Source organism: Podarcis bocagei, assembly GCF_964188305.1.
Source record: "Podarcis bocagei genome assembly, chromosome: 13".
In the NCBI taxonomy this organism is placed as follows: domain Eukaryota; kingdom Metazoa; phylum Chordata; class Lepidosauria; order Squamata; family Lacertidae; genus Podarcis; species Podarcis bocagei.
This window is the reverse complement of record NC_138138.1, coordinates 46937321-46963306: the sequence shown is the minus strand read 5'-3', so window position 1 is coordinate 46963306 and position 25986 is coordinate 46937321. Positions and strand designations below refer to the sequence as shown.

Genomic DNA, 25986 nt, shown 5'->3' with positions numbered 1-25986 from the left:
GACAGAGGAGACCACAGAAGAGAAGATACTACTTATTTTTAAAAAGTTAGTTTAAAAAATTGAGATTCCCCCTCCCCCCCTTTTTAAAAGTGTCCCCGGATTCTTTGAAAGAAATCTGGTAACTTTATTTTAAACTATCATTGATTTTCAACCAGCGTAATCCAGTAGTGGCTTCGGCTGTTAACTGGAAGGCTGTGGTTTGGGGTCATCCAGGGGGGGCCTCTACGATTTCCCTTAAAAAGAAAAGCTACCTCATAAGACAGCCTTCAAAAATGTAAAATAAACTGGGCTTTTGTTAACACAGTCAATAGTTTTCTGGCTTCTTGTGTTTCATAGCAGACACAGTCTCCAGAAACAGAAACCACTTGTGGCACTAGATTCTTTAATAAAAGGTGGGAAATGGGGAATAGGTCATATAAGTGTTGATGAAGAGCGTATTTTAAAAAGACATGGATACAAGATGCAATATAGGCCCTTTATAAAAGTTATGCCATGTGACACAGTTCACCATCTGTCCACAATATTCTGTCTTTGGCACTTATTACTATTTCAATACAGGAAACACGTGCAAAGAGCGTGAGCTCGCACCGTGCATCCTTCACCCACCGTGGTCTTTGATATATATATTTCCCCAAAGAATGTAAAGAAAAATCTCGCGCCCAACGTGGGGCTCGAACCCACGACCCTGAGATTAAGAGTCTCATGCTCTACCGACTGAGCTAGCCGGGCTGCTGGTAAACGGGTTCTCAAACACAGTTTATCACTCGCTGGCTGTCTTGCTGCCAAAGATTTCATTCTTTAAAACAAGCAGATCGCATCACATAAACGCAATAGCTTAATAGCTTCGGGCATCACTTCCACCTGGCCGTTTAGTGCCGGGTTAGGACCTGTATTTCTGGAGCTGGTGTACTTCAGAAACAAACCCCATTCAGTTCAATGAGACCTACTCAGAAGCAAGCGACAAAGATTGCAGCCGTGACCGAATTGTCATGCGCCTTTAGAAAAAGAATGAGGGGAAATGGCTTTGTCGCCCTAACGTGGATTTAATGGCGAGGGGAGGAAATAATCATTAGGGAAACGCCATTCAGAAACCGCTAAAGGGATTAGGGTAGGAAGAACGCGGGAAAACTCAAAAGTCTCTCCCGACCAAATAGCAAAGCATCCCTTTGAACCTATAGGTTCTTTCAGGTTAAGAAGGTACGAGTCTCACCATACTTTTTATTTTAGGCTTGTACACTTACTATTTCACCGATAACATTACGCCCCAGTAAAATAGGCCCATTGAAATAAAGGAATCAAGACTAATAGACCTATTATGAACTGGTCTTTGACCGTAATAATTACCACTATTATTAGACCTATTAATTGGTCGACCCAGATTTAAGAGCAACGTTAGATACAGTCGATCTCTTCCTGTCCCCTCCCTCGCCTCTTGGTATTATTCCCCACTAAACCCCGACAGCAGGACACCAAAGGAACCCCCCCCCCCATCCGGGAGGGGAATACTTGGGAGTTAACACAAGGCGGAACAGCGCTTTTCAAATGAGAAAGTGGGTGGCTCTTAAAAGAGCCTTTGGGTTTCTGTAGCACTTTCCCAGGCGCCCAGCTCACTTGGAGCTGGTGTACTTGGTGACGGCCTTGGTTCCCTCGGAGACGGCGTGCTTGGCGAGCTCTCCGGGCAGCAGGAGTCGCACGGCGGTCTGGATCTCCCGGGAGGTGATGGTGGAGCGCTTGTTGTAGTGCGCCAGGCGGGAAGCCTCGGCCGCGATGCGCTCGAAGATGTCGTTGACGAAGGAGTTCATGATGCTCATGGCCTTGGAGGAGATGCCCGTGTCCGGGTGGACCTGCTTGAGCACCTTGTAGACGTAGATGGAGTAGCTCTCCTTGCGGCTCTTCTTGCGCTTCTTGTCGCCTTTCTTCTGCGTCTTGGTGATGGCCTTCTTGGAGCCCTTCTTGGCCGCGGGAGCGGATTTGGCCGGTTCAGGTATCTTCAGTCTTCTCGCTCAACTGCAGCCTCAAGCAAGAGTGGTGGTGCGGTTGATGAGCTCCCTTATTTATAGGACGCTTATGGAAATGAGGGCTCCAAAGTGCGACGTCGCTATTGGACGGCGACGAGCTTGCGTCACTCTCCAGCTTTCCAAGGATGTAAATAACCAGGATTCGAACGCTGGCGTGCTATTGGGCGGCCCGGGAGACCTGTGAATTAAACATTTCAGCTGCTGCCTCAAATTAAAAAGCCACCCTGATTATATATTCAAATATTAACTAGAAAAGTAAGCAAACAGACCTAGATAGATCAGATTGATAGATCCAGCCTTTTCCTCTACTTTTGCCTGTTGCTAGGTTGCAAAGCTCTCATAAGGAAAATAATTAAGGGCTGTAGTTCATTATCCCGTGAAGTTTTTAAAAAGCAGAAAACGTGAATTTATTTTACGTACATGAGAAATACCGGCTGATGGGTTGATTTAATTGGAGCAGGGGACGGGAAAACACATGCAGGGAGGATCAAAGGAATCGTTGCATTTTTCTCTCCTTTTTTAGCATGCAGTATTTGTCGAGGATGCATAATTGCAAAAGAGAATTTACGCTAAGGGCTGGATTCAGTTCCTTTCACCACCCACCTGGTACTAATGCCCCAGAAAAATTCAGTGAGTAAACGTGTAGGACTGCGAATGCACTCCTGTACACACCTCTCTAGGAGTAAATCCCAGTGGGGCTTGCTTCCGAGTAGCTATGCACAAGAATCGACACCTCACTCCGAATCCCTCGCCAAGCAAACCTACGAAAGTGTGGGTCGTGAAATGAATTTTGCGGAAGGAAAAAAAGAAATATGGGAAGTGAGGTTTCCTGTAAGTTGTTTTTTTTAACATCCGGGTGTTAGGTTTTTCTTCCGGGTGCTTTTTGTTCCTTTTTAAGGTTTTTATATATCGTTTTGGAATAGATAGCCTGCGAGATTTTAAAAGATAAATAAATGATAATCTGTATTTTTAAAATCGGGCGTCGTTTTGCGCGTGTGCGTCTTTTTGCAATAAGGCGTATCGCTTACTTGCAAGCCATCTCTGCAAAAAATAATAATAACTGAGGGATTGGGTTGTTCCTGATAGTCGGCGCAGCTTCCATCTTGGATTGGTGAGTGTGTCCCGCTTTTAAGGGCGAAGATCGCTTTTGTCTCTCGTGCTTTGGTATCAGAGAAGGCGTTGCATCTCCTTTTAAGCCACTGAGAGTTCAGTTAAAGAATACGCCTTCGGGGAAGAGGGAGGGGGAAGGCGTAGCAATGGTTATTCCCCCCCCCCCCAATTTAAAAAATATTTATTTATTTATCTGTTGTTCTCTTCAGCAGTAACGTTTTAGATTTCACGCATATTTCTCTAGCATCTAAAAAAAGTAAATTACAACTACCCTGTAAGGTAGGCTAGAGCTAGTCTCTCTACATTTCCCATGTTAGGGGAACTTCTCAATCCTGCTTCCCTTCATGTTGAAAGACTTTTAACTGGTTAAATGGAACAATATTGTTCCTTTGTTTATTAATTACCTGCCTTTAACCCTAAGTGCACAGGGCGGGTTACAGCATTAAAAAAAAAGCAATATTGAAAAATAATTCAAAACAATATGTCGATAGACAATCAGAATAGATAGATATGAACAATACTGGGGGGGGGGTCCCCTCTGTTTCTCCAGATGCTGCTGCACTCCAGCTCCCATTCTCCCTGACCATTGGGCATGCTGGTTGGGGAGGGAGAGTTTTGAGCCCAGCAAGGTGCAGACTTCGTTGTTCCTGCTATCCAAGAGCTTCTGGTCAAGGTGCTCAGAAAGGAAAATCGGTGGTGGGATTTCCCAACCAGCTTTGTGTGTACCTTTGGAGAATGTTTTGTTCCTGCTCCTGGAGGAGGTCTGCAAAAGGCTACGCTGGGTGAACTTCTCAAGAGAGGGAGTTACTTCTAGAGTAGCGGCACCTCTACCACCAAGGGCTGTAGCTCAGCAGTGAAGCATGTGCTATGCATGTAGAAGGCGCATAGAGACGTAGGGCTGGGGATGTTGCCTGCCTGCCCGAAACCCCCAGAAAGCTGCTGGTAGTAGACAATACTAACACCCCTTCCAACATTTATCCGATGAAAATAGAGGACTTCTGTACAGTGGTACCTTGGTTCTCAAACTTAATCCGTTCTGGAAGTCCACTCCAAAACCAAAGCATTCCAAAACCAAGGCGTGCTTTCCCATAGAAAGTGATGCAAAACGTATTAATTCGTTCCAGGCTTTTAAAAGTCCACTAAAATAGCAATTTAACATGAATTTTACTATCTAACGAGACCATTGATCCATAAAATGAAAGCAATAAACAATGTACCGCAGTCTCACAATCAATCAATCAATCAATCAATCAGTGGCTGAACTGGGTTCCACACAGTCAACAAAAAAAGAGCCTCGAAAACAAAAATGCAAAATAAATAGCAAAAGCAGACAGATCTCAGCGTAACACGCAAAACGGAAGTGTGTCACTCAAATCGGAAGCGTAACACTCAAAACGGCGCATATTCGGCTTCTGAAATAAGTTGGCAAACAGGAACACTTACTTCTGGGTGTGATAGGAATGTTGAGGTCTTAGGTATATGTTAAATGTTCATAAGTACCAACCGAGCACGTACATAGATCAGCCCAGGAAGACCGACCTGAAACCATTTTGATTCCCAAACTGAGCAAATGATTTCTCTGCAAGGTCAAAGTGGGAAACCTCCCCATTGTCTTTTCCTTCACAAACCCTGTCTTAGGGGCACATTTAAGATATGAATAGGGTGTGAGCCTGTGACCTGGCCCAGGAACTAAGTATTTATCATTACAAAAGACTGGCCAGGTTCCCCAGGCAATCCAATCAAGTAAGCAGGGTATCCAATCAAGTAACCTGCCAGACAGGAGATAAACAACAACTGGAGAAAAACAACATTCAATTTTCTGTTTTAGACCACCTCTTCTGTGATGTAGGTATGATGTATATGGGGTGGTGGTCTTGAGCTACACCCCTTCTGTGATGTATGATGTTTCTGGGGTGGTCTTGATCTACAGGGTAGGAATTTCAAAAGTCTATATAAGGCCTTGCGCGCCATTGTTCTGGGTTCCTCCTCCTTTCCTGTGGGTGAGGGGAGCACCCTGTTGCAGCAGATCAATAAAGATCAAGCTTACTAGCTGCTTTGCTTCTCAATATTCTCTGGTTGGCCTCTGTTATTTTCTCCTACCAATAGGGAGCCTATGTAAGGACTCTATATGGGCTCTTGGATACCCCATAAGGGAAAAGGGCAATTTTTGTTTACAACATGGGTTTGCAGTGTTTGGGTTCCAAGTTGTTTGAGTACCAAGACATTTGAGAACCAAGGTACCACTGTATTGTAAGCCTCTTGGAGGCAGAGATCTGACCTATCTTTGCAAAATTCCATGAGCATGAAGTAGCACCATAAGAAAACACCTGGAGCAAATGGAGTCAGCAACAAAATAAAATAAAATAAATCCTTCCAGTAGCAACTTAGAGAACTACTAAGCACACGAAAACCCATACCAATAACAAACTTAGTTGGTCTCTAAGGTGCTACTGGAAGAAATTTTTCTATTTTGTTTCGACTACGGCAGACCAACACGGCTACCTACCTGTAACTAGCAAAAAAATATCTGAAGTATCTGAAGAAGTGTGCACACACACGAAAGCTCATACCAAGAACTAACTTAGTTGGTCTTTAAGGTGCTACTGGAAGGAATTTTTTATTTCAGCAAAAAAATAGTGTGTGAAGATGGAAGATGGAGGATTTCAGCCCCACTGTATGCCCCCCTCTATACCCACCCAACCCCATTTATTTACCATTTTCCTGCTCCCAAGAGTCAGTAGGATTCTCTGGCCATTGCTCCCACTCAGTGGTGTTGTAAACAAAATCTGCCCTTTTTTCCTTATGGGGTATCCAAGAGCCCATATAGAGTCCTTACTATATGGTTACCTATTGGTAGGAGAAAATAACAGGCCAACCAGAGAATATTGAGAAGCAAAGCAGCTCGTAAGCCTGATCTTTATTGATCTGTTGCAACAGGGTGCTCCCCTCACAGGAAAGGAGGAGGAACTCAGAACAATGGCGTGCAAGGCCTTATATAGATATTTTAAATTCCCTGCCTGTGGAGCTCAAGACCACCCCTCCATATATCATACATACATCACAGAAGGCTGTAACGCAAGACCACCCCCCACATACCTACATCACAGAAAAGGTGGTCTAAAACAGAAATCTGAGTGACTTGATTATCTTGTCTGACAGGTTAACTGTTTAATGGTCACTTGATTGGATTGCCTGCTTATTAGATTGGATACCCTGGGGAGCCTGGCCAGTCTTTTGTAATGATAAATACTTACCGTATTTTTCGCACCATAGGACGCACCGGACAATAGGACACACTTTGTTTTAGAGGGGGGAGAACAAGAAAAAAAAATTCTCCCCCTCTCTGCCCAGCGCCCCTTCAGTGAAGGGGCAGGAGGCACTGCACAGAGAGGGGGAGAACTTTCCCCCTCTTGTTTTCCAGCTCTAAAACAAGGTGCCGTTTAAGGTGCGTTCAGGCAGCTACCTTGGAAGCCTGGAGAGCGAGAGGGGTCGGTGTGCACTGACCCCTCTCGCTCTTCAGGCTTCAGGTTCCTTTCGACCTGCTCTTTGGGGCTGGCGGGGGGAAGCCCACCACCAGCCCCAAAGAACAGGTCAGGGAGCAGCAGAAAGACGCAGCGGAGAGGCTCCTGCCATAGCCGCGCGTCACCTCTCCACCCGGGAGAGGGTCGCGGGGCTATGGCGTCTTCGCTCCATAGGACGCACACATATTTCCCCTTCATTTTTGAAGGGGGAAAAGTGTGTCCTATAAAGCGAAAAATACATTCCTGAGTCAGGTCACAAGCTCACCATATTCAAACACAGACATACCCTTAACTCAGGATTTGTGAAGGAAAAGGCAATGGGGAGGCTTTTCCATTTTCCTTTGACCTTGCAGAGAAAACATTTGGTCAGTTTGGGACAGTTTGGACATTTGGTCAGTTTGGGACAGTTTGAAAATGGTTCCAGGTCAGTCTTCCTGTGCTGTTCTATGTACGTGCTTGGTTGGTACACTTATGAACATTTAGCATACCGTATATCTAAGACCTCAAAATTCCTCTCACAGTGGTCACTAGTCTCTTCCTATCCCCACTTTTTTGACCTATAAAACTTGGCTTTCCCCACGTCTGCAGGTTGCGAACGATTCTGGTTTGACTACATAAGCCATGGCCTCAATGTCCGGAAAAAAATAGTATTTATTTATTACATTTCTATACCACCCACCAGCTAAATCCTCTGGGCGATTGAGAAACTTACTAAAATGCAAAAGGCAGTACGATTACAAACAGTATGTGGTGATGCTAAAAGTCACTGTGGTCGTTGTATTTTTGGACTGTATGCAATGCAAGTCCTACTACAATTCTATGATTCTAATCAAAGTAGGCCCATTAAAGTTCAGTGGCTGTTATGGAGGTTGTTTTGTTTTTATGCTATAACATATATATATATATATATATATATATATATATATAGGTCGAAACGTCGCCTAGACACCCCAACTCTTACACGGGAAGACACCCGAAGACACCAAAACCTACATTCCTGTACCCGTGAAAATCTACGAAAGCATATATATATATATATATATATATATATATATATTAATGCTTTCAAATGTGTTGTAAGTTTCTTGCCTTTAGTTACCAAGTGACAAAACAGGTCTAATAATAATAATGAACATGACTAACTGAGGCCCATTAATTGTAATGGATCTACTCTGAGTAGGGCTAGCAGTGGCGACAACCAGTTGTTTTGGGGGCAGCCTTAAAGAGGGGGGTTGGACTAGATGACCCTTAGAGTACCTTCCAGCCCTACGAGTCTATGCTTTGAAGAGATGAAACGAGAGGAGTGGGCCAGCTGGCACCACCAGACCAGTGCAAGAAGCTCCGTTATCACACCAGTGGCTCAGCCTCTCGGAGGAGCAGCATAGCTTAGCCAGGGTCCACACAACCTTGGTTGGAGGAGTCGAACCTGTGTCCGATCAATCAAGAGAGGTCAGGGATCGAGTCTGGTGTAGCCAGGATTCTGAGGCCTATATGGTGGTGGGTGCAGAACAGGATTAGAAACTCAGATATAAAAGCTAGGCGCCAAATGGCTCCTTCAACTAGGGCTACATCATCATCATCATCATTGAAACAAAACAAAATAAAATAAAAAAATAAAATTCCTTCTAGCAGCACTTTAGAGGCCAACTAAGTTAGTTATTAGTTGGTCTCTAAGGTGCTACTGGAAGGCATGTTTTTCTTTTTCTTTTTTCTTTTTGTTTCGACTACGGCAGACCAACACGGCTACCTACCTGTAACTACCACTACAGTGGTACCTCAGATTAGAATAGAATCATAGAGTTGGAAGAGACCACAAGGGCCATCGAGTCCAACCCCCTGCCAAGCAGGAAACACCATCAGAGCACTCCTGACATATGGTTGTCAAGCCTCTGCTTAAAGACCTCCAAAGTAGGAGACTCCACCACACTCCTTGGCAGCAAATTCCACTGTCGAACAGCTCTTACTGTCAGGAAGTTCTTCCTAATGTTTAGGTGGAATCTTCTTTCTTGTAGTTTGGATCCATTGCTCCGTGTCCGCTTCTCTGGAGCAGCAGAAAACAACCTTTCTCCCTCCTCTATGTGACATCCTTTTATATATTTGAACATGGCTATCATGTCACCCCTTAACCTCCTCTTCTCCAGGCTAAACATGCCCAGCTCCCTTAGCCGTTCCTCATAAGGCATCGTTTCCAGGCCTTTGCCCATTTTGGTTGCCCTCCTCTGGACACGTTCCAGTTTGTCAGTGTCCTTCTTGAATTGTGGTGCCCACAATTCAAAAACTTAATTTATTCTGGAGGTCCATTCTTAACCTGAAACTGTTCTTAACCTGAGGTACCACTTCAGCTAATGGGGCTGCCGCACGATTTCTGTTCTCATCCTGGAGCAAAGTTCTTAACCTGAGGTACTATTTCTGGGTTAGCAGAGTCTGTAACCTGAAGCGTCTGTAAACCGAGGTACCATACCACTGTATTATTATTATTATTACTATTATTATTATTAAAATTTGCCTACTGCTCTTCATTGGTAGATCTAAGGGCAGTTCACGAGAAAACAACAACACAGAAAATACATAATGCCACAATGGGTCAGTTCATCTGCCTGTTTGAGCCCACCCAGGGGCAGCTGTGGGCAAGATTCCTACATTGCAGGGGGTTGGACTAGATGACCCTCGGGGTCCCACCCAGCTCTACAATTCTATGATAAGAACAAAAGCAAAGCAGTAACAGTTTTGGAACACATTTAATATGCCATCAGATGTTACGTTCCATGAAAGATTGCCCAGAAGCTAATGAGAACCTTACGCTGACAGAGATGTCCCACCCTTGTGGTGTGAAAAGTTGTGGGTATGGGAGGGGAGATGAAAGCGGGACAGCGCATTGCCCTTTGTTTCCTGCATTTGAGTGTCTGCTTTTAAAAGAAGCCGCTGGGCTTTGAGTGACCAGAGGGAACCTGCCGGGAGTGAAACGCTTGTGTTCCTTTTCCTCCCCTTCCCAGGGCTCCTCTGCCATGATGCCAAGGCGCGGCCGGGGCAGAAGAGCCCAGCTGGCGACTTTTACCCGGAGAGGCGTGGCCCTCCACCTCCAGGAGCCTCATTTCTCGGGCGCGTCGGAATCCGGTGTCTCCCGGGAACCGTTCCCCGTCATGGCTGCCCCGGCGGTGTCTTTGCAGCCGGCGATGAAGGAGGAGGAGGAGCCCGGCCCGTCGACGACAACCGTGCACGACTTCTTCTCCTACCTGAAGGAGAAAGAAGACGAGGAGGACGAGGACACGGCAGAGCTGGGTGCTTTCTCTCCGGCGGCATCCAATCAGCTGGGGGCGAAGGAGCCTGGCCACCCCGAGGCTCAAGAGATGCTCTCGTACCTCAAGAAGGAGGAGGAGGACGACGGAGAGGAGGTCATTGAGAGAGTGTCGTTCTCCCCGCCCCACGTCCTCCACCCGCAGTCTGCTCCTCCAGGGACCTACATGCCCGCCGGCACCATGGGCAGGGCGGGCATCGAGATGGTGCATTTCTTCACCCCCATGACGCACGCCTCTTCCCACCATCACCATCACAAGCGCGGGCGCGAGCGGGAAGTGCTGGTGGTGGACGGAATCCCCACGCACGCCCCCAAGAAAACCACCTCGGCCGTGTGGGATTATTTCACCCTGGATCCCAGGGAGCCGTGCGTGGCCGTCTGCAGCACTTGCCAGAAGCGGGTGCGCAGGGGCAAGGACGGGGGCACCCGCCCTGGCACCACGGCCCTCCACAAACACCTGAAGGTGCACCACGGGCTGCACTTGCCAGGTGTCGCGGTGGTCCCTCCTTCGCCTCTGATGCCCCTGAAGGAGAGGCCACACGGCCCGACCATTGTGGTGACCGAGCCACCTGCCCCGGCCTTCCAGCCCGCACGCCAGGAGAGGAACCAGCCGTATTACCCGCCAACGCACTCAGCAGCCATCCAGCTAGCTTCTGAAACGGCCTGGATGCTTGCCGTGGACATGCAGCCCCCTTCATACGTGGAAAGCGACGGGTTCCGCCGGCTGATGGCCACCGCCCAGCCCCGCTGGAAAATCCCTGGGCGCGCGTTCTTTGCCACGAAGGCTGTGCCTGAGCTGTCCAAAGTGGTGTCCCGAGCCGTCCGCCAAGCGGTGGTGGGCAGCGTGGGCCGTACGGTCCACATCGCCATAGACACCTGGTCGGGCCGGCAGACTGCCTCCTACATGTCGGTGACGGGGCACTGGGTGGCCGAGTCGGCGGGCGTCCTCTCACGGCATCACGCCACCTTGTCGGTGTGTGCTTTCGAGGGGCCCTGCTCAGCCGAGGACATCTGCCACAAGCTGAGGGAGGTGCTGCAAGACTGGCTCTACGACCTGAAGACCGGGGGCGTGGTCCTGGACGACGGGGCCAACACAGCAAAGGCCGTGCGCGAGCTGCGCCTCAAGTACGTCCCTTGCTTGGCGCGCTGCCTGAAGCTGGTGGTGAAGGCCTTCTTGGCGGCCGACGCCCACGTCGACCGGCTGCTGAAGACGTCCCGGAGGATCTGCACCCGCTACAAGCGCTCGACGGTGGTCCGGCGGCGCCTGCTGGAGGCACAGGCCATACTGGGCTCGCACCGGCAGCCGGCGGGGCAAGAGCCTCCCCGGAGATCCAACTCCACACTGCGGATGCTGGAGAGCCTCTACCGGGAGCGGCAAGCCGTCAGCGCCATCTTCGAGCAAGACGAGGAGGCCGCCTTGCTGCACCTGACGCCGCCGGACTGGAAGGTGGTGAAGTGTTTGGTGGAGATCCTCAAGCCCTTTGAGGATGCTGCCACGCTGGTCACCCGCCCAGACGCCACACTCTGCCAGGCTCTCCCTCTGCTGTGGTTCCTGGAGGAGCAGCTGCGGGCCTTGAGGACCAGGTACTACCAGGAGAACAACAACACGGCGGCCCACCTCACCACACAGGCCCTGGACTGCCTGGAAGCCCAAAACCAGCTGAGCGAGATGAAGGGCACCCTCATCTGCCGGGTGGCCGCCTTCCTCGACCCCCGCTTCAGGGACATCACCACCATGAAGCTAGGCGGGGCTGACACGGGCGACGCAGCCATGTTGAGGGAGCACATCCTCGACTTGGCCACCAGGTCCTACGTACCTCCGGGGCCCGACGCCGACTTCTCCCCGATGGGGCGCTCATCCCCGCAGCAGCCCAGCGGCTCCAGCGGACCCCCCGGCTCGGCGGCGTGGCAGTTCACCATGAAGCGCTGGCGGGCGATTACCAAGAGTGACCCCGCCATGGGCTTGGCGTCCGAGGGAGGGGCAGCGGCGGCCCTGCGGGAGATGGAGGAGTATCTCCACGACAACGTGGACCACATTGGGGAGAACGCCGACCCCATGCTGTACTGGCAGGGGAAGATGGGGGTCTGGCCGGCCCTCTTCAAGGTGGCCCTGTTCCATTTTGGGTGCCCGCCTACGTCGGTGCCCTCCGAAGACGTCTCCGGCGGTGCCGGTTCATTGGCGGACAGGGGACACCCCAAGGACCTCTCCCCAGCCAACGTGAAGATGCTGACCTTCATCCGAAAGAATCGCCACCTTGTCCCGCAAGACTGGAGGCTCTCTCTGGGAGACCTGCCCTCCTCGCAAGGCGCCATGGGGTCGAGGGAGGACTTGGATCTGGAAGACGAGGAAGACCTTTTGACGGCGGATGAGGAACTGGAGGAAAAGCAGTGAGGAGCACAGCCATGTGCTGAACCATTCTCAGTAAGGGGGCAGCTTTCGTGGGCGTAGTTGCCTCGCAGAAAAGGAGGGAGGGTAGGAATTAGTCCAAACCTGTTGTGAATTTTGTCTGTTGTGTTTTAAAGTTAATGACTTTGATTGTTGTTGTTGTTGTCGTGAGAAGTATTGGACGACGGAGCCGCTTCCTCTGCAGGCGGGACTCCCCCGCTGGACCTGTTTGAAGATGAAAGACTTGCTGTGCATTAGAGCAGGATCTTGCCTTGTGTGGCCCACTGAGGCGAATGCAACCCGCCAGGTGCTATGGTTGGCCCAGCAGTTCCTCGGCAAACCTCCAGTCAGTTACATCAGACTGCAGGAGCAAAAAGGTTGCCAAGCACAGCTGCAAAGCTTTGAGCAGCCCTCCATTGTGTAACCAAGGAGTTACCAACCTTTTTATACCTACCGTCCAATAATGCATCTTTCTTGATGGTAAAATTTCCTTACTGCCCACCAGTGCTCGATGGAAGGAGGATTCAGCTTGTGCCATAGAACCCCCTACCGCCCACCTAGAATCCTGAAACGCCAACAAGTGGCTGGTAGGGACCAGGTTGACACCCCCTCGTGTAGCCAGTTTTGTGAATGAAGCCGGAATGTGCTGCTCGTAGTTGTAGAAATCCCCTTTTAACAATGATGCTGTGCGTTGATTCTGTCTTTAGAAATGGTGCTAACGTGGGGGGTGGGGGTGGACTTTAAAGAAAACAAGTACTTGCCATTTTCAGAACTTTTAGACTCATTTTAACTGGATGTTTCGAAGCACTTGTTTTTAAAATCCTAACTGCTCTCCCGAGTCACTAACATGAAATAAGATCAAAACGAAACAAGCTACCCAAATAAAAACATTCCTTCGAGCAGATGAAGGACTTGTGTGTGTTTCATTTTTATCCCTCTTGCCCCTTCAGTCACAGCTATGTTAGGAGCCCAGTTTTGATATGCAAAAGAAATGCATAGCATCCCCTGCCACGAGAGGTGGCGATGTCGTCACTTGATTAAAGGTAAAGGGACCCCTGACCATTGGGTCCAGTCATGACTGACTCTGGGGTTGCGGCGCTCATCTCGCTTTATTGGCCGAGGGAGCCGGCGTTCAGCTTCCGGGTCATGTGGCCAGCATGACTAAGCCGCTTCTGGCGAACCAGAGCAGCACATGGAAACGCCTTTTACCTTCCCGCCGGAGCGGTACCTATTTATCTACTTGCACTTTGATGTGCTTTCGAACTGCTAGGTTGGCAGGAGCTGGGACCGAGCAACAGGAGCTCACCCCGTCGCGGGGATTCGAACCGCCGACCTTCTGATCGGCAAGCCCTAGGCTCTGTGGTTTAACCCACAGTGCCACCTGCGTCACTTGGGTAGAGAAGTCTAAAAGGAGATGTGACGAATTGTGTGGCAGAGGAGGGTCAGTGGTGGCTGTTAGCCACCATTGCCAAATGAAACTTCCATGATCAGAAGCAGTCTATCCCCCAAGTACCAGCGGCATAACTGGAGCAGCAGTTTGGGAGGACTGTTGCTATCATGCCCTGCTTCGTAAGCTTCCTGAGAGGCATCTGCCAGGCTACTGCAGAACGCAAGACTCTCAAATTGTATGGTTTGTCTGAGCCCACATGGCTTTTGCTACATCTCGCCCCACATTTATTTATGGGGGCAGTATTACCTCTTTATAGGGATGCGGGTGGTGCCGTGGGTTAAACCACAGAGCCTAGGACTTGCCGATCAGAAGGTCAACGGTTCGAATCCCCGCAACGGGGTAAGCTCCTGTTGTTCGGTCCCTGCTCCTGAGTCCCCAGAGTCGTCCGCGACTGGACCTGTTACTGCCTTTACCTATTACCTCTTTATTCAGCCAAGAATATTCTTCCGGACAGCTCGAAGAGCTCAGTAAGACAGTCCTTGCCCCAAAGTTTACAATTCAGGACACAAAAGGAAACGTGTCATTAATCACAAAGTTCCTATTATCAGCTTGAATGGAAAATCACCTACTTTGAAACTTTAAAAAGTTAAACTAAAAACAGATTAAAATTATTTCAACTTTCAAAGCACCTGGGTAGGCTTGTAGAATGTTTTCAGCAGGTGCCAGAAAGAAAACCTGTGATCTTGTAGGTAGACTGGTCCCAAGTTGTAAAGGGCTTTATAATCTAATATTAACACCCTGAATTTGACCAGGAAGCAAATTGGCAACCAGTACAGATCTCTGAACACAGGAGTTCTCTGCAGACAAGGCTTCACCCTTGTTAGCGATTGTGCTGCAGCATTCTGCACTTAAGGAAAGCCCCTCTTAGAGCATGTTGCAGTAACCCAGTAATTCATTCATGCTTTCTGCTTCTGTCTAACTACAACCACCTGCAAAGAACCTTATACTTTGCAACAGCCCCAGGTTCTCGGCAATTTCATGGTAGACGTGTTTGATTCTGACCCCTTACATTACCTACAGAGGGATGGTGGTGGAGAAGAAATCTTGAGATGCTAATAGCCGTTCACTGGGAAGGGACCCCCTTCTTTCAGGCAGGGCTTTTGTGCCTGGGTTAAAAATGCAACAGGTGAAGTTTCTCCCACCCATCACGGCATCTTCACCCCGGGAACATTTCACCAGGTGAGTTTCTGTCACATTAAAAGCACAGGGACCCAGCTGAGAATGAACCAGGAGATTAAGGTGGAGGCTTCAAAGCAGGTGGGCATGTACTCTGAGTAAGGGTCTTAATAACTCTGGAATTTATCCAGAGCTGTCTCTCCTTGGTCTGTTTTATTTACATCCCACCTTTCCTTCAAGGAGCTCAATGTGGCATCCATGGCTTTCCCCCTTCTGCATTTTATCCTCACGAAAAGCCCTGTGAAGTAGCTTAGGCTAAGAGACAGTGACTGGCCCAAGGTCAGAGAGCTTCGTGGCTGAGCACAGATTTGAACCCTGGTCTCCCAGCTCCTAGTCCAGCACTCTAACCACTACACCACACTAGCTCTTACATGGCATACACGTGCATGGATAATAGCACTATTTCTGAGGGTTGGTTTCCATAGGGTTTTAAAGTCAGAGATGGAACTTACAGTCCAGCTTTCTGTTCAGTGCAGGAATCCTACAAATTGCAGGATATGACTCCTTCGTGAGAGATGGTGCTTAAACCTCCGCTTTAAAAGTTATATGTGAAGGAGAGCCCCTCACCTTTCAAGGCAAGTCAAAGGAACGTTCGCCTTCCCTGATGGACAGCCAAAATCTGCTTCTAGGGAGTTTCCAAAACCCCTCTTCCCCCACCATATGAAAAGACCACACGTTTGGCAAGTTAATAATCGGTTTACCTACAAACTCTTCAAAGGTCAAGTTTGTGTGTTTTTCCATACATTAGTCAGAAAAGTTGCACAAGCAGTCAAACTGAGCTTAGTTGCAAAGTGATGAAAATTTCTAAACTATTGGTATAGGAGCTCGGGAGGGGCTTGTTAGAGCTATACAGCTAAGCTGGCGCAACCAGCTGAGACCTCTTCACATGCTGAGTTCATCAGGTAAACAAGGGGGGAAAGGCTTGATTACCTAGTGACTCCCAAGGTGAGCTAAGCCTGGCCAGACATCTTACTCTATGGTTTTAACCCTCATGTGCATTAATTATACTTAAGAATGTTGGCTATATGAGGCTGGTTATCTATGCCAGCCTGCCCCGTGTAGGGCACAAGCTTCCTCATATTCTGTGTGACAGCCTGTCAAATAATAATAATAACAACAATAATAATTTATTATTTATACCCCGCCCATCTGGCTGGGCTTCCCCAGCCACTCTGGGAGGCTTCCAACAAAATATTAAAATACAGTAATGCATCAAACATTAAAAGCTTCCCTAAACAGGGCTGCTTTCAGATGTCTTCTAAAAGTCTGGTAGTAATTGTTCTCTTTGACATCTGGTGGGAGGGCGTTCCACAGGGAGGGCACCACTACCGAGAAGTCCCTCTGCCTGGTTCCCTGTAACTTGGCTTCTCGCAGTGAGGGAACCACCAGAAGGCCCTCGGCACTGGACCTCAGTGTCTGGGTAGAACGATGGGGGTAGAGACACTCCTTCAGATATTTGAAGACAACTATCATGTCTCTTCCCAGGCTTCATCTAGGCATCCCTCCACTGGTGGGCCTCTATAAGAACACTTCTGGCCTGGACTAGATGGTTCTTTGGCATGACGTCATGTCCTCTATAGAGTTTAATGATCGGCACAATAAGACCACCATGGAGAATACCACTACCAGCCATGAGTGCTATGATCCACCTTTGCTGTTGGAGACAATATACCTTTGAACACCACATGCTGGGAATCACCATTAGGAAGAGTAGATGTAGCTGATGTAGCCGAAATGCAACTCTGATCATCCCTCGCAAGCCTGGCTAAGGACTAGGCATGATGAGAGTTGTATCTCAGCAGCATCTTGGGAATCAAAAGTACCCCAGACCCAGTGTATGCAATGAAATAAACCAGATTGTGGTCAACAAAAAGCTTCTTGCATAACAACATTGGGACTGAAGGTGCCTTAAAACTCTTGCTTTTTTGTTTTTAGTGTAGCGGACCCACCGTCTCCAACCTGGTGCCCTCTAAATGCTTTGGACTAGCACTCCTGCATTCTGACACAAGCTGGTGGGAGTTGTAGCCCCAAGCACTGGAGGCCAGTAGGTTGGGGAAAGCTATAGAGCAGGAGGGAGGCATTTTTGGACCTCCTAATGCTGCTGAACTACAACTCCCACCACCCCTGGCCATTGGCCAGGTTTGCTGCAGCCGATGGGAGTTATAGTTCAGCAACATGTGATGGGCTAAAAGTGTTGGGATACTAACAAAAAGTTCCCCACACCTACTGTCTATCTAGTAAGTAGAATAGCACACCCATCCCTGGATATTTGAGGCAGGGCAGGACTGGAGAGCAGTTCAGTTTTCAGTCGTTTGTGTATTTATAAAGAATGCCAATTCCTTTGTGAATTTCTTGCGCGACTGCAATCGTCCCCCATCCCAAATCAACCTCCTGCTCCACAAACAGGAAATAGGTGCTCTGCAGCATAGTTTTCATGAAACATACAAGCCGTCCATCTGCTTACTGCAAGGTAATCATGTACAGATCTTCTTTTTAAAAACAAAAAGAAACAACAACCTTGGAAGTGACTGACTCAAAGTGGGATCAAATGTTGCAGGGCCCCCGATGCTAGAAATAAGCCATCCTGTTTACTAGGAACAAAAATAAAAATAAAAAGTAAAATCAGACGTGCGTGCAGAACATGAAAAGTATTTGCCCCTAAGGAGGCACCTTGAAAGAAAGATAACATACGAACACAGATAACAAGTTTATTTACAAAATGCATCGCTTATATTTTACACACACCAAGGCAAGAGAAAATAACCAGCATTTCTGTGTGGTTTTTTTTACTACACATCACCTTTTCATAAAGGATGGTTTCATTTTCCTTCCCCTACCCCTTGATTAAAATTAAGACAGAATTATCTGAGTCGCCAGGGCCTGAGACGGACGGAGCAATCCTGCATGTCTATCTCAGATGTAAGAGTCATACCGACTTGAACGGGACTTGCTCCCGGGCAGGTATGTATCCCCCTGTGTCTTTATGTAGATAGAAATTCTTTTTTGAAGATAAAACCCATTGAATCACACACAGGTAGGATTGTAAAGTAGGAAGCATCAGGGTTTACGATTTTAATCTGCCACTTCACGCAGGAATTCCTCTCCCGAAAGTAAGGTCCTGAAGTTACTTCGTTGCGCTTTTGGAGAACTCAGGGAGAGACTTCATCCTTTATATAGTGACAATACAGACCAATCCACGCGCAGCAGAGTGGCGCAGCGGAAGCGTGCTGGGCCCATAACCCAGAGGTCGATGGATCGAAACCATCCTCTGCTAATTTATTTCTATTTATTTGTACAAACACGTTTCTCCTACCTCTAATGTCGCTCCCTATTTTTATTTAAAATAAAATAGGCGCTGTAATAAAGTTATGGGGAGCTGAGGGTGGAGGCTTCCTCGGTGGAACTTTGCAGGAAATCAGGAAGAAAATAAAGCCCGTCGTTAATTTCTTGCTTCGTTGACTTATAGCAGCGTTTTTATTGTTCTTATGCAAATCTACTCAGAAGTCTCGCTGGAGTACAGAAGGACTGACTCCCAGGAAAGCATTTTAGGAAGGAACCCCAATACATTGATTTATGCACTTAAAAAAAAAAAAGTGATTGTAAAATAAAGGAAAATTAAAAAAAATATTAGCAGAGGATGGTTTCGATCCATCGACCTCTGGGTTATGGGCCCAGCACGCTTCCGCTGCGCCACTCTGCTACACGCGATATGGCGTGTATTGTCAGTATATAAAGAATGACGTATTTTTTTTCTTTTCTTAAGCGAAGCCATCAGTTCTGCAAACAAGAGCGTACTGCATTCTTTGACCAATAGTTTATTTTAAAGTAGTCACTTGGCAATCAAGAACAGCTGCTTTGACCCAATGAGACGAAGAGAGCTCCTAATGCAAAGCATTTAAAGGGAACAAGACACTACGCAGGAATAGAGGCCAATTATTTTTATATGAATGGTGGCCAGTTATGTTATTAGAAGGCTTCTAAGGTGGCAAATAAAACTCCCCTGGTCAGCATGTTCTAAGAGTTTCCTCCCCTCCACATTTATTTTTGAAACTGCTCGATTTATTGAATTTGTATTAGAACAAAGACAGCGACTGGCTCTTTTCCGGAAAAGGTGGGTGGCCCTGAAAAGGGCCTTTTGTTGATATTTTGGTCTGTGGAAGCGGGGAAACCTTAGCCGCCGAAGCCATACAGAGTGCGGCCCTGGCGCTTGAGAGCGTACACCACGTCCATGGCGGTGACCGTCTTCCTCTTGGCGTGCTCGGTGTAGGTGACGGCGTCGCGGATGACGTTCTCGAGGAAGACCTTGAGGACGCCCCGGGTCTCCTCGTAAATGAGCCCGGAGATGCGCTTGACTCCTCCGCGGCGAGCGAGGCGGCGGATGGCAGGCTTGGTAATGCCCTGGATGTTGTCGCGGAGCACTTTGCGGTGCCTTTTGGCGCCTCCTTTCCCCAACCCCTTTCCGCCCTTTCCACGTCCTGACATCTTCACAAATACTACAGCACCAACCAAATGAGATTTTGCCGCTGTCCAAGCCGGTTTATATACAATGCAATCCGACCAGAATGAAAACTAAGAGGCGAAGCCTCCCGCTCCATTCCCAGGGAAAAAAACCTTGGCGGGCAAGTTTGGTTCTATCCAATGAGAAGAGGTTTGGGTAGTTTCAAACCAGCCAATCGGCGCCCTCGTTGTCCTTTCAATTTGAAATTCTTGTTGGCGCCTTCACAGTCTTCCCGCTTTAGCGTTTTCGTGGCGGCAAGATATCATTCGCGTTATATATATATATTTCTGTGCTGCTATGACAGAATAGCTGAAAGCGGCTGGTGGCAGTATGTATGTACGCAGAATTCAACCAGGAACAAATAATAACCAATTATAAAATGAAGCCCAACCTAATTATGTATATATCACAAGATACACAGCTATGAAAAATCAATAGGGCAACTATAAGCACTGTCCACTCAGAAGTAAATTCCACTGAGTACAACAGGGCTTACTCCCAAGTGTGTATATACAATTGCACCCCAAATTGTTCTGGAATTTGGGGGTTCCAAAAATCTTTCCAACTGAGATGCTTAAAAAGTAAGGATGAACATAGCCAGCCTTCCTAGCTATGTACCAGTACTGTGCTATGTCCAGGAAAGAACAGTGGCTAAGATTCCAAGACACTAACATTTATTGTTATTTTCCTTCCTCCATCATGCTTCCCAACTTCTTGATGTTTTTCATAGAAAGTGAAGACTGCCTGCGGTCTATTGTGCCCATACAAAAGGGGTGGGGGAGAATACACTCCATATTTGTAAAGGGAGGGTGAACAGGAATGATCTTGACAGACGCACAAAAAATTTTTTGTGTGTGTGCAAATGCTACATCCATGGATTTGCCCATTTTTATTTTCTAGCAGGCTTCCTGTAGCTGTTTATTCACCTAGCCAACAGAAGCACCGATGCTGTAGCCTTGTCATTATACACAGCAGAATAGGAGACCACTTAAACCTAGAGATCTCAGGTAACTTTTGTGATCCTCAACACTTATCAAAGTTTAATGAAGATGTGTTGAAAAGGTCCTAATGAGTGGAGCTGTGGACAAAACACTTTCATGATACATCTTCGGTATATTCACTTGAGGCCAGCTATTTAGACGGACAGCAGGGCATCACTGGTGCTGCAAAACTGCACCCATTTGCTGAGATATCTTGCAGCCTGATTTCTTCAGGCAGTGTAACATCAGTTCAACACAGTGTTGTCAGCTTAACAACCTCTTTAACACAAAAGAGGTTGCTGAACAGTTCAGATAATACCCAGGCACTTTATCACAGATTGTGTCAAAAGGGGCTGAACCAAGATATTTGGTAGATTCAGAGACCCTGGATGATCCAAAGAAAAAAAGGACTGGGGGACTATAAATATGCAGTGTTTGAAACAGATTCTTTTATATATACAAATGCTTCTGAATACAAGTTGTTGGAAACTGCAGGAGAGGAGAGTGCTCATGCTCAGCTTCTGCTTGCTGGTTTACCACAGGCATCTGGTTGGCCACTGTGATCACAGGATGCTGTGCTAGACAGGCCATTGGCCTGACCCAACAAGCTCTTCCCATGTTCCTATAGGATGGTCACATTAGCATGAGTTGAAGCTCCTCATGCTGCTTGCCTGCCTTTGCTCCTGTGAATGCAGCAACATGGATAACCAGTGTACAATCTACAGTTGTTTAGCAAACCTTTGTTACATTAAGACAGGGGTAGGCAACCTAAGGCCCAGGGACCAGATCTGGCCAATCGCCTTCTAAATCCAGCCTGCGGACAGTATGGGAATCAGAGTGTTTTCACATGAGTAGAATGTGTCCTTTTATTTAAAATGCATCTCTGGGTTATTTGTGGGGCATAGGAATTCATTCATTTTCCCCGCTCAAAATAGTCCGGCCCGCCACATGGTCTGAGGGACAGTGGACCGGCCCATGGCTGAAAAAGCTTGTTGACCCCTGCATTAAGAGTGGCAAAGAAGTTGCGAAGTTGCTTCTGTGAAATGCTTTTCATTAAAGCACTATTACACATTCTCTTATATTATGTTTATATCCCACCTTTCCAGCCAGAAGCTCAATGTAGTTCTCCCCCTCCCCATTTTTATCTTCACAACAAGCCTGTGAGGTACGTAAAGTTGACTGTGCCTGGCCCGAGGTCACCTTGGTTAGCTGAGCTGTGATTTGAACTCAGTTTATTTCAACTTTTCCAACTAACCTATAATAGTTCCCTGCGAATCTTTCATATACCTTCCTGCAACCAATGTGATCCCCACTTCAGACAGTATGCAGAAGTTTTCTTTGAGTGACCCAAGTTAAAAGATTGTAAATAAAGAGTAAGTACTACTGCACATGATTATTGAATCGATGGGTTACTAGCAGGGACCGGAATCTAATCAGACTTCAGGTGTTCCAATCAGTTATTGCTGATTGCTAGTACTCCCAGAAAAGTCTGCAAATTTAACATGCAGCCCTGATGTCCCCTTTCAGAATATTTTGAGACCTAGGTGCACACTAGAACTTGGCTCCCCAAACAAATGCAACTTTACACAAAACGTTACTGATTGAAAAGGAATTGGCATACTGACTTTGAAATAAGAACAGCTGTAACCCTAATCAGAAGACTGGTTGGGAACTGCCTCCCCACAACAACAGAGAAATGTTTCTGTGAAACATCTGCCTTATTGGCCAAACATACCACTAAACACATTTCTGTGTAGCAGACTTTGGAAGGAGAGAATGAAGGTGAGATGGAAACAAGTTGGTGATTTCAATAATTGGAGATTTGGAGACAGCTGAGGAAAGGGAGTTAATTTCTGGAGCACTCAAAACAGTATGAGCTTTTTGACTTTAAGAGACATAGGAAAAACAGGCCAAGTTGAGAAATCTAGTGGAGACTGAAAAGGACTTGTATAAAATGGGGAGGGAGGGGAAAAAACGAATAGAAGAAAAATGCATTGAGACGGGTAAGAGAAGTAGAGAAAGGAAGAAATAACTTGCCAGATGGATTCTAAAAATTCATCTGTCCAGGAGTGTAAACTTTTCAGGTAGGAGCTTCAGGCCATAAAAGCATTAGGTGAAGGGATATATATTTATGTGATTATATCTTCCAAAAGTCTGGTGCTCTCTTGTTTAATTCACAAGTGATAAGAACTGTGCCACGACTTAAAGGTAATAGCAATTAATGAAATTAAATTACTGCATCTAAGGTAAGGTGAATGTGTCCCATCTGAGCAATAGAGGTCCTCTCCCTACCGAAAGAGCTTCATTTGCAGGCTATGACTCAAAAGCAAAAGCTTAGCTTTAGGAGTATCTCATAACACAATAACGTTAACTAACTAGCATTTATTTCCAAAAGACAGTTAACACACAAGTAAAGCCTCTTACATAAAGCTCACGCGCAGTTTTTCTAGCAAATTTAGCTCTTTTGCAGAGAAAGTGGGTGGCTCTGAAAAGAGCCGTTGGTTTGTTTAAAAAAGCTGCTGCGCCAAGAATAAGGAATTACTTGGAGCTGGTGTACTTGGTGACGGCCTTGGTGCCCTCGGAGACGGCGTGCTTGGCGAGCTCTCCGGGCAGCAGGAGTCTGACGGCGGTCTGGATCTCCCGGGAGGTGATGGTGGAGCGCTTGTTGTAGTGCGCCAGGCGGGAAGCCTCGGCCGCGATGCGCTCGAAGATGTCGTTGACGAAGGAGTTCATGATGCTCATGGCCTTGGAGGAGATGCCCGTGTCCGGGTGGACCTGCTTGAGCACCTTGTAGACGTAGATGGAGTAGCTCTCCTTGCGGCTCTTCTTGCGCTTCTTGTCGCCCTTCTTCTGCGTCTTGGTGATGGCCTTCTTGGAGCCCTTCTTCGGAACAGGCACGGATTTGGCTGGTTCCGGCATCCTGCTACGCTGAAACTGCGACCAACTGACAATATGTGTGAAAAAAGAAATGCTAGCAAAGTCTTCGCTGCACGCCTATTTATTCACCGTCCCCCGCGGTTCGGCGCACAATCCTCCCGCTTTCCTATTGGCTCCTTTCGACGCCCTGATTAAGAAACCACAACGCGCACAAAAGGTTTTCTCGAAACCAACCAATCATCACAATGGGTGACGTGAGACCTCGGCGTTTTCATTGGGCACAATGAGAAGCCGCGCTTTCATTGGACGCTGTGGTGGCTTTCAGCGTTCAGCCAATCGAAATTGCCGAGGCTGAGTCTCAGGGAGGGTATAAAAGGGCCAGAATCGCCATGTTCCGACTTACTTTTCCGGTTTCTCATCTCGAGTTGTTGTTCTACTTTAGAAGCTGGTATCATGTCTGGACGCGGCAAGCAAGGAGGCAAGGCTCGGGCCAAGGCGAAGACTCGCTCTTCTCGTGCCGGACTCCAGTTCCCCGTGGGTCGTGTGCACCGTCTTCTGCGGAAAGGGAACTACGCAGAGCGCGTTGGAGCCGGAGCGCCCGTCTACTTGGCTGCTGTGCTGGAGTACCTGACTGCTGAAATCCTGGAGTTGGCCGGCAACGCTGCCCGGGACAACAAGAAGACCAGGATCATCCCTCGCCATTTGCAGCTCGCCATCCGCAACGACGAGGAGCTGAACAAACTTCTGGGCAAAGTCACTATCGCTCAAGGAGGAGTGTTGCCTAACATCCAGGCTGTGCTTCTTCCCAAGAAAACCGAGAGCCATAAAGCGAAGGCCAAGTAAATTCTTGTAGGATTTTTTAGGAGACGTCGGCGAAATTCCAAAACAGACAACAAAGGCTCTTTTAAGAGCCACCCACAATATCCAGAAAAGAGCTGATTTGATTACATGTATGTTTTCTGGCAAAATGAATTCGTAATATGGAATTTGTATAACCAGTTAGCAGAGACGTAACTTAAGGGTCTTATGCTTTGCGCCAGTTCCTGCATTAATATCTGGTATCGCCAGAGCGTCAAATACTTTCTCCCGCCTTATTTCAGTGTCACAGTGGGTATCTTCCGGGGTGAAACGGCAATCGCAGCACGGATCTAACATGAGGCTTATCCGGCAGAGTATCATTTAAGTATCTTAACTTTCCCCAGATGTGAAGTTTGTAAGTCTGGCTTGCTGTGAAACCCTTCGCGCACTTTTAACCTGGAAGCCAGCCTCTGTTTTCTACTAGGCTTACACCCAGATAACTTGACATTGCTGTCTCCCGAGTTTCCCTCTTGGCTTAAGTTTCTGGGCTCTTAGATGGCTATATACGCAACAATACTCTTTTTAGTCCTCCGGAGTTCTCTGGATACAAGTGTGGCTAGAATAAGGTAACAATAAAATGCAGACCGATAGCGTAACAATGTAGCACAACAATGTGTAAATGCGGTAATAGTACAATGTAGCGACCATCTCCCCTGCAGTCCATAAAGACAGAAATACGTGGTATATTGTAGGTCAGCATGTTTTTGTTTCTGATGGAGGGGCTCAGGCATTGTAACGCACGTGCCGAAATAGCTCAGTTGGGAGAGCGTTAGACTGAAGATCTAAAGGTCCCTGGTTCGATCCCGGGTTTCGGCAATGGTTTTTCTTAATTCTTTATGATAGTGTGTGAGGTTCCCCCTGCTTTTTCCCGTCCTCCTCCTATACACACTAAGAAATGGTAACACTTGTGTAAAACCAAACTTCTTCCTGCATGTGTTGAAAGTAGAAAACAATTTTTGCAAACGTTCTTCCCTTTTTCCTCTACTGTTCAGGAGGAGGGAATTAAAGTATGTGCTTTTTGCTTCTTAATATCTGCAATGTTGTTCCTATTTGATTACGCTGACTAGGAATGGTGGAATTTGCTAGTACTCCAGATTCCAAATTCCCCACATGAATATAGGAAGAAAACCTGCTTCTTGGACCATGTTATGAAAGCATTAAATCTCTGTAAATTATGATAAAGCTGTATTAGCCTAATACACCCACCCATGTAAAATTAAGTGGAACCCATTTAAAATAGGAACAGCCAAGCCAATTTTTAAAAAGGCATTCAGAATGTGTTCAGCTTGGAATAACAGGTGTGATATCAAAGCATGTACACAAAGCAGATAAGGAAAGCTGCATACAAATGAATTAAATCAAGAGATATGCATGCTGATGTTGCAAGATGAAGCAGTTTAGGGCAGAGTTATAACTATTCTGAATGGTTAAAATAGGTAGTCAAGAAGATCCCTGCTGGAGCAGGTCCATAGCCCATCTACCTCAACATCCTGTTCTTCCAGTGGCCAGTCAGATGCCTGTGGGAAACCCGAAAGCAGAACCAAAGCACAAGAGAATTGATTCCTTCAGCCAACCTAGCAGTTCAAAAGTATACCAGTGCAAGTAGATAAATAGGTATAGCTGCGGCAGGAAGGAAAACGGCGTTTCAGTGTGCTCTGGTTCCCGTCCTGGTGTCCCATTGCGCCAGAAGTGGTTTAGTCATGCTGCCCACATGACTCGGAAAGCTGCCTGTGGACAAATGCTGGCTCCCTTGGCCTGAAAACAAGATGAGTGCCGCAACCCCATAGTCGCCTTTGACTGGAATTAACTGTCTCCGC

The 25986-nt window shown here is 47.3% G+C and overlaps 4 protein-coding genes and 2 pseudogenes across 7 annotated transcripts in view; 3 read left to right on the top strand and 3 right to left on the bottom strand.

The window, feature by feature from the left end:
- LOC308572147 (G-protein coupled receptor 4-like) overlaps positions 1–25986 on the top strand; it is a 182230-nt gene that overhangs the window by 37080 nt on the left and 119164 nt on the right. The gene's annotated exons all lie outside the window — the stretch shown is intronic.
- On the bottom strand, positions 1370–3057 carry LOC308570753 (histone H2B 1/2/3/4/6 pseudogene; annotated as a pseudogene). The gene is made up of 2 exons: positions 3047–3057; positions 1370–1995 (listed from the first exon to the last, which is right to left on the bottom strand). The product of its transcript is annotated as a histone H2B 1/2/3/4/6 pseudogene (transcript).
- On the top strand, positions 2277–13234 carry LOC308572023 (zinc finger BED domain-containing protein 6-like). Of its 2 annotated transcripts, XM_081167794.1 has the most exons (3): positions 2277–3129; positions 3679–3889; positions 9643–13234. In XM_081167794.1, the coding sequence occupies exon 3, from the start codon at positions 9655–9657 to the stop codon at positions 12334–12336; it is 2682 nt and encodes an 893-aa protein (XP_081023920.1). In that variant the 5' UTR covers positions 2277–3129; positions 3679–3889; positions 9643–9654; the 3' UTR covers positions 12337–13234. The 2 variants fall into 2 exon arrangements, with proteins under 2 accessions (XP_081023920.1, XP_081023919.1); XM_081167793.1 differs by lacking the exon at positions 3679–3889 and having other exon boundaries at positions 2278–3129.
- On the bottom strand, positions 18878–19438 carry LOC308571627 (histone H4; the record flags this gene model as incomplete). Its single annotated transcript, XM_081167264.1, has 1 exon — positions 18878–19438. One exon carries the CDS (start codon positions 19436–19438, stop codon positions 19127–19129), a length of 312 nt encoding a protein of 103 aa, XP_081023390.1. The 3' UTR covers positions 18878–19126.
- LOC308572437 (histone H2B 7 pseudogene) lies at positions 22804–23504 on the bottom strand (annotated as a pseudogene). The gene has a single exon. The product of its transcript is annotated as a histone H2B 7 pseudogene (transcript).
- LOC308572436 (histone H2A-IV) lies at positions 23628–24279 on the top strand. Its single transcript, XM_081168463.1, has one exon. The coding sequence runs from the start codon at positions 23765–23767 to the stop codon at positions 24152–24154; it is 390 nt and encodes a 129-aa protein (XP_081024589.1). The 5' UTR covers positions 23628–23764; the 3' UTR covers positions 24155–24279.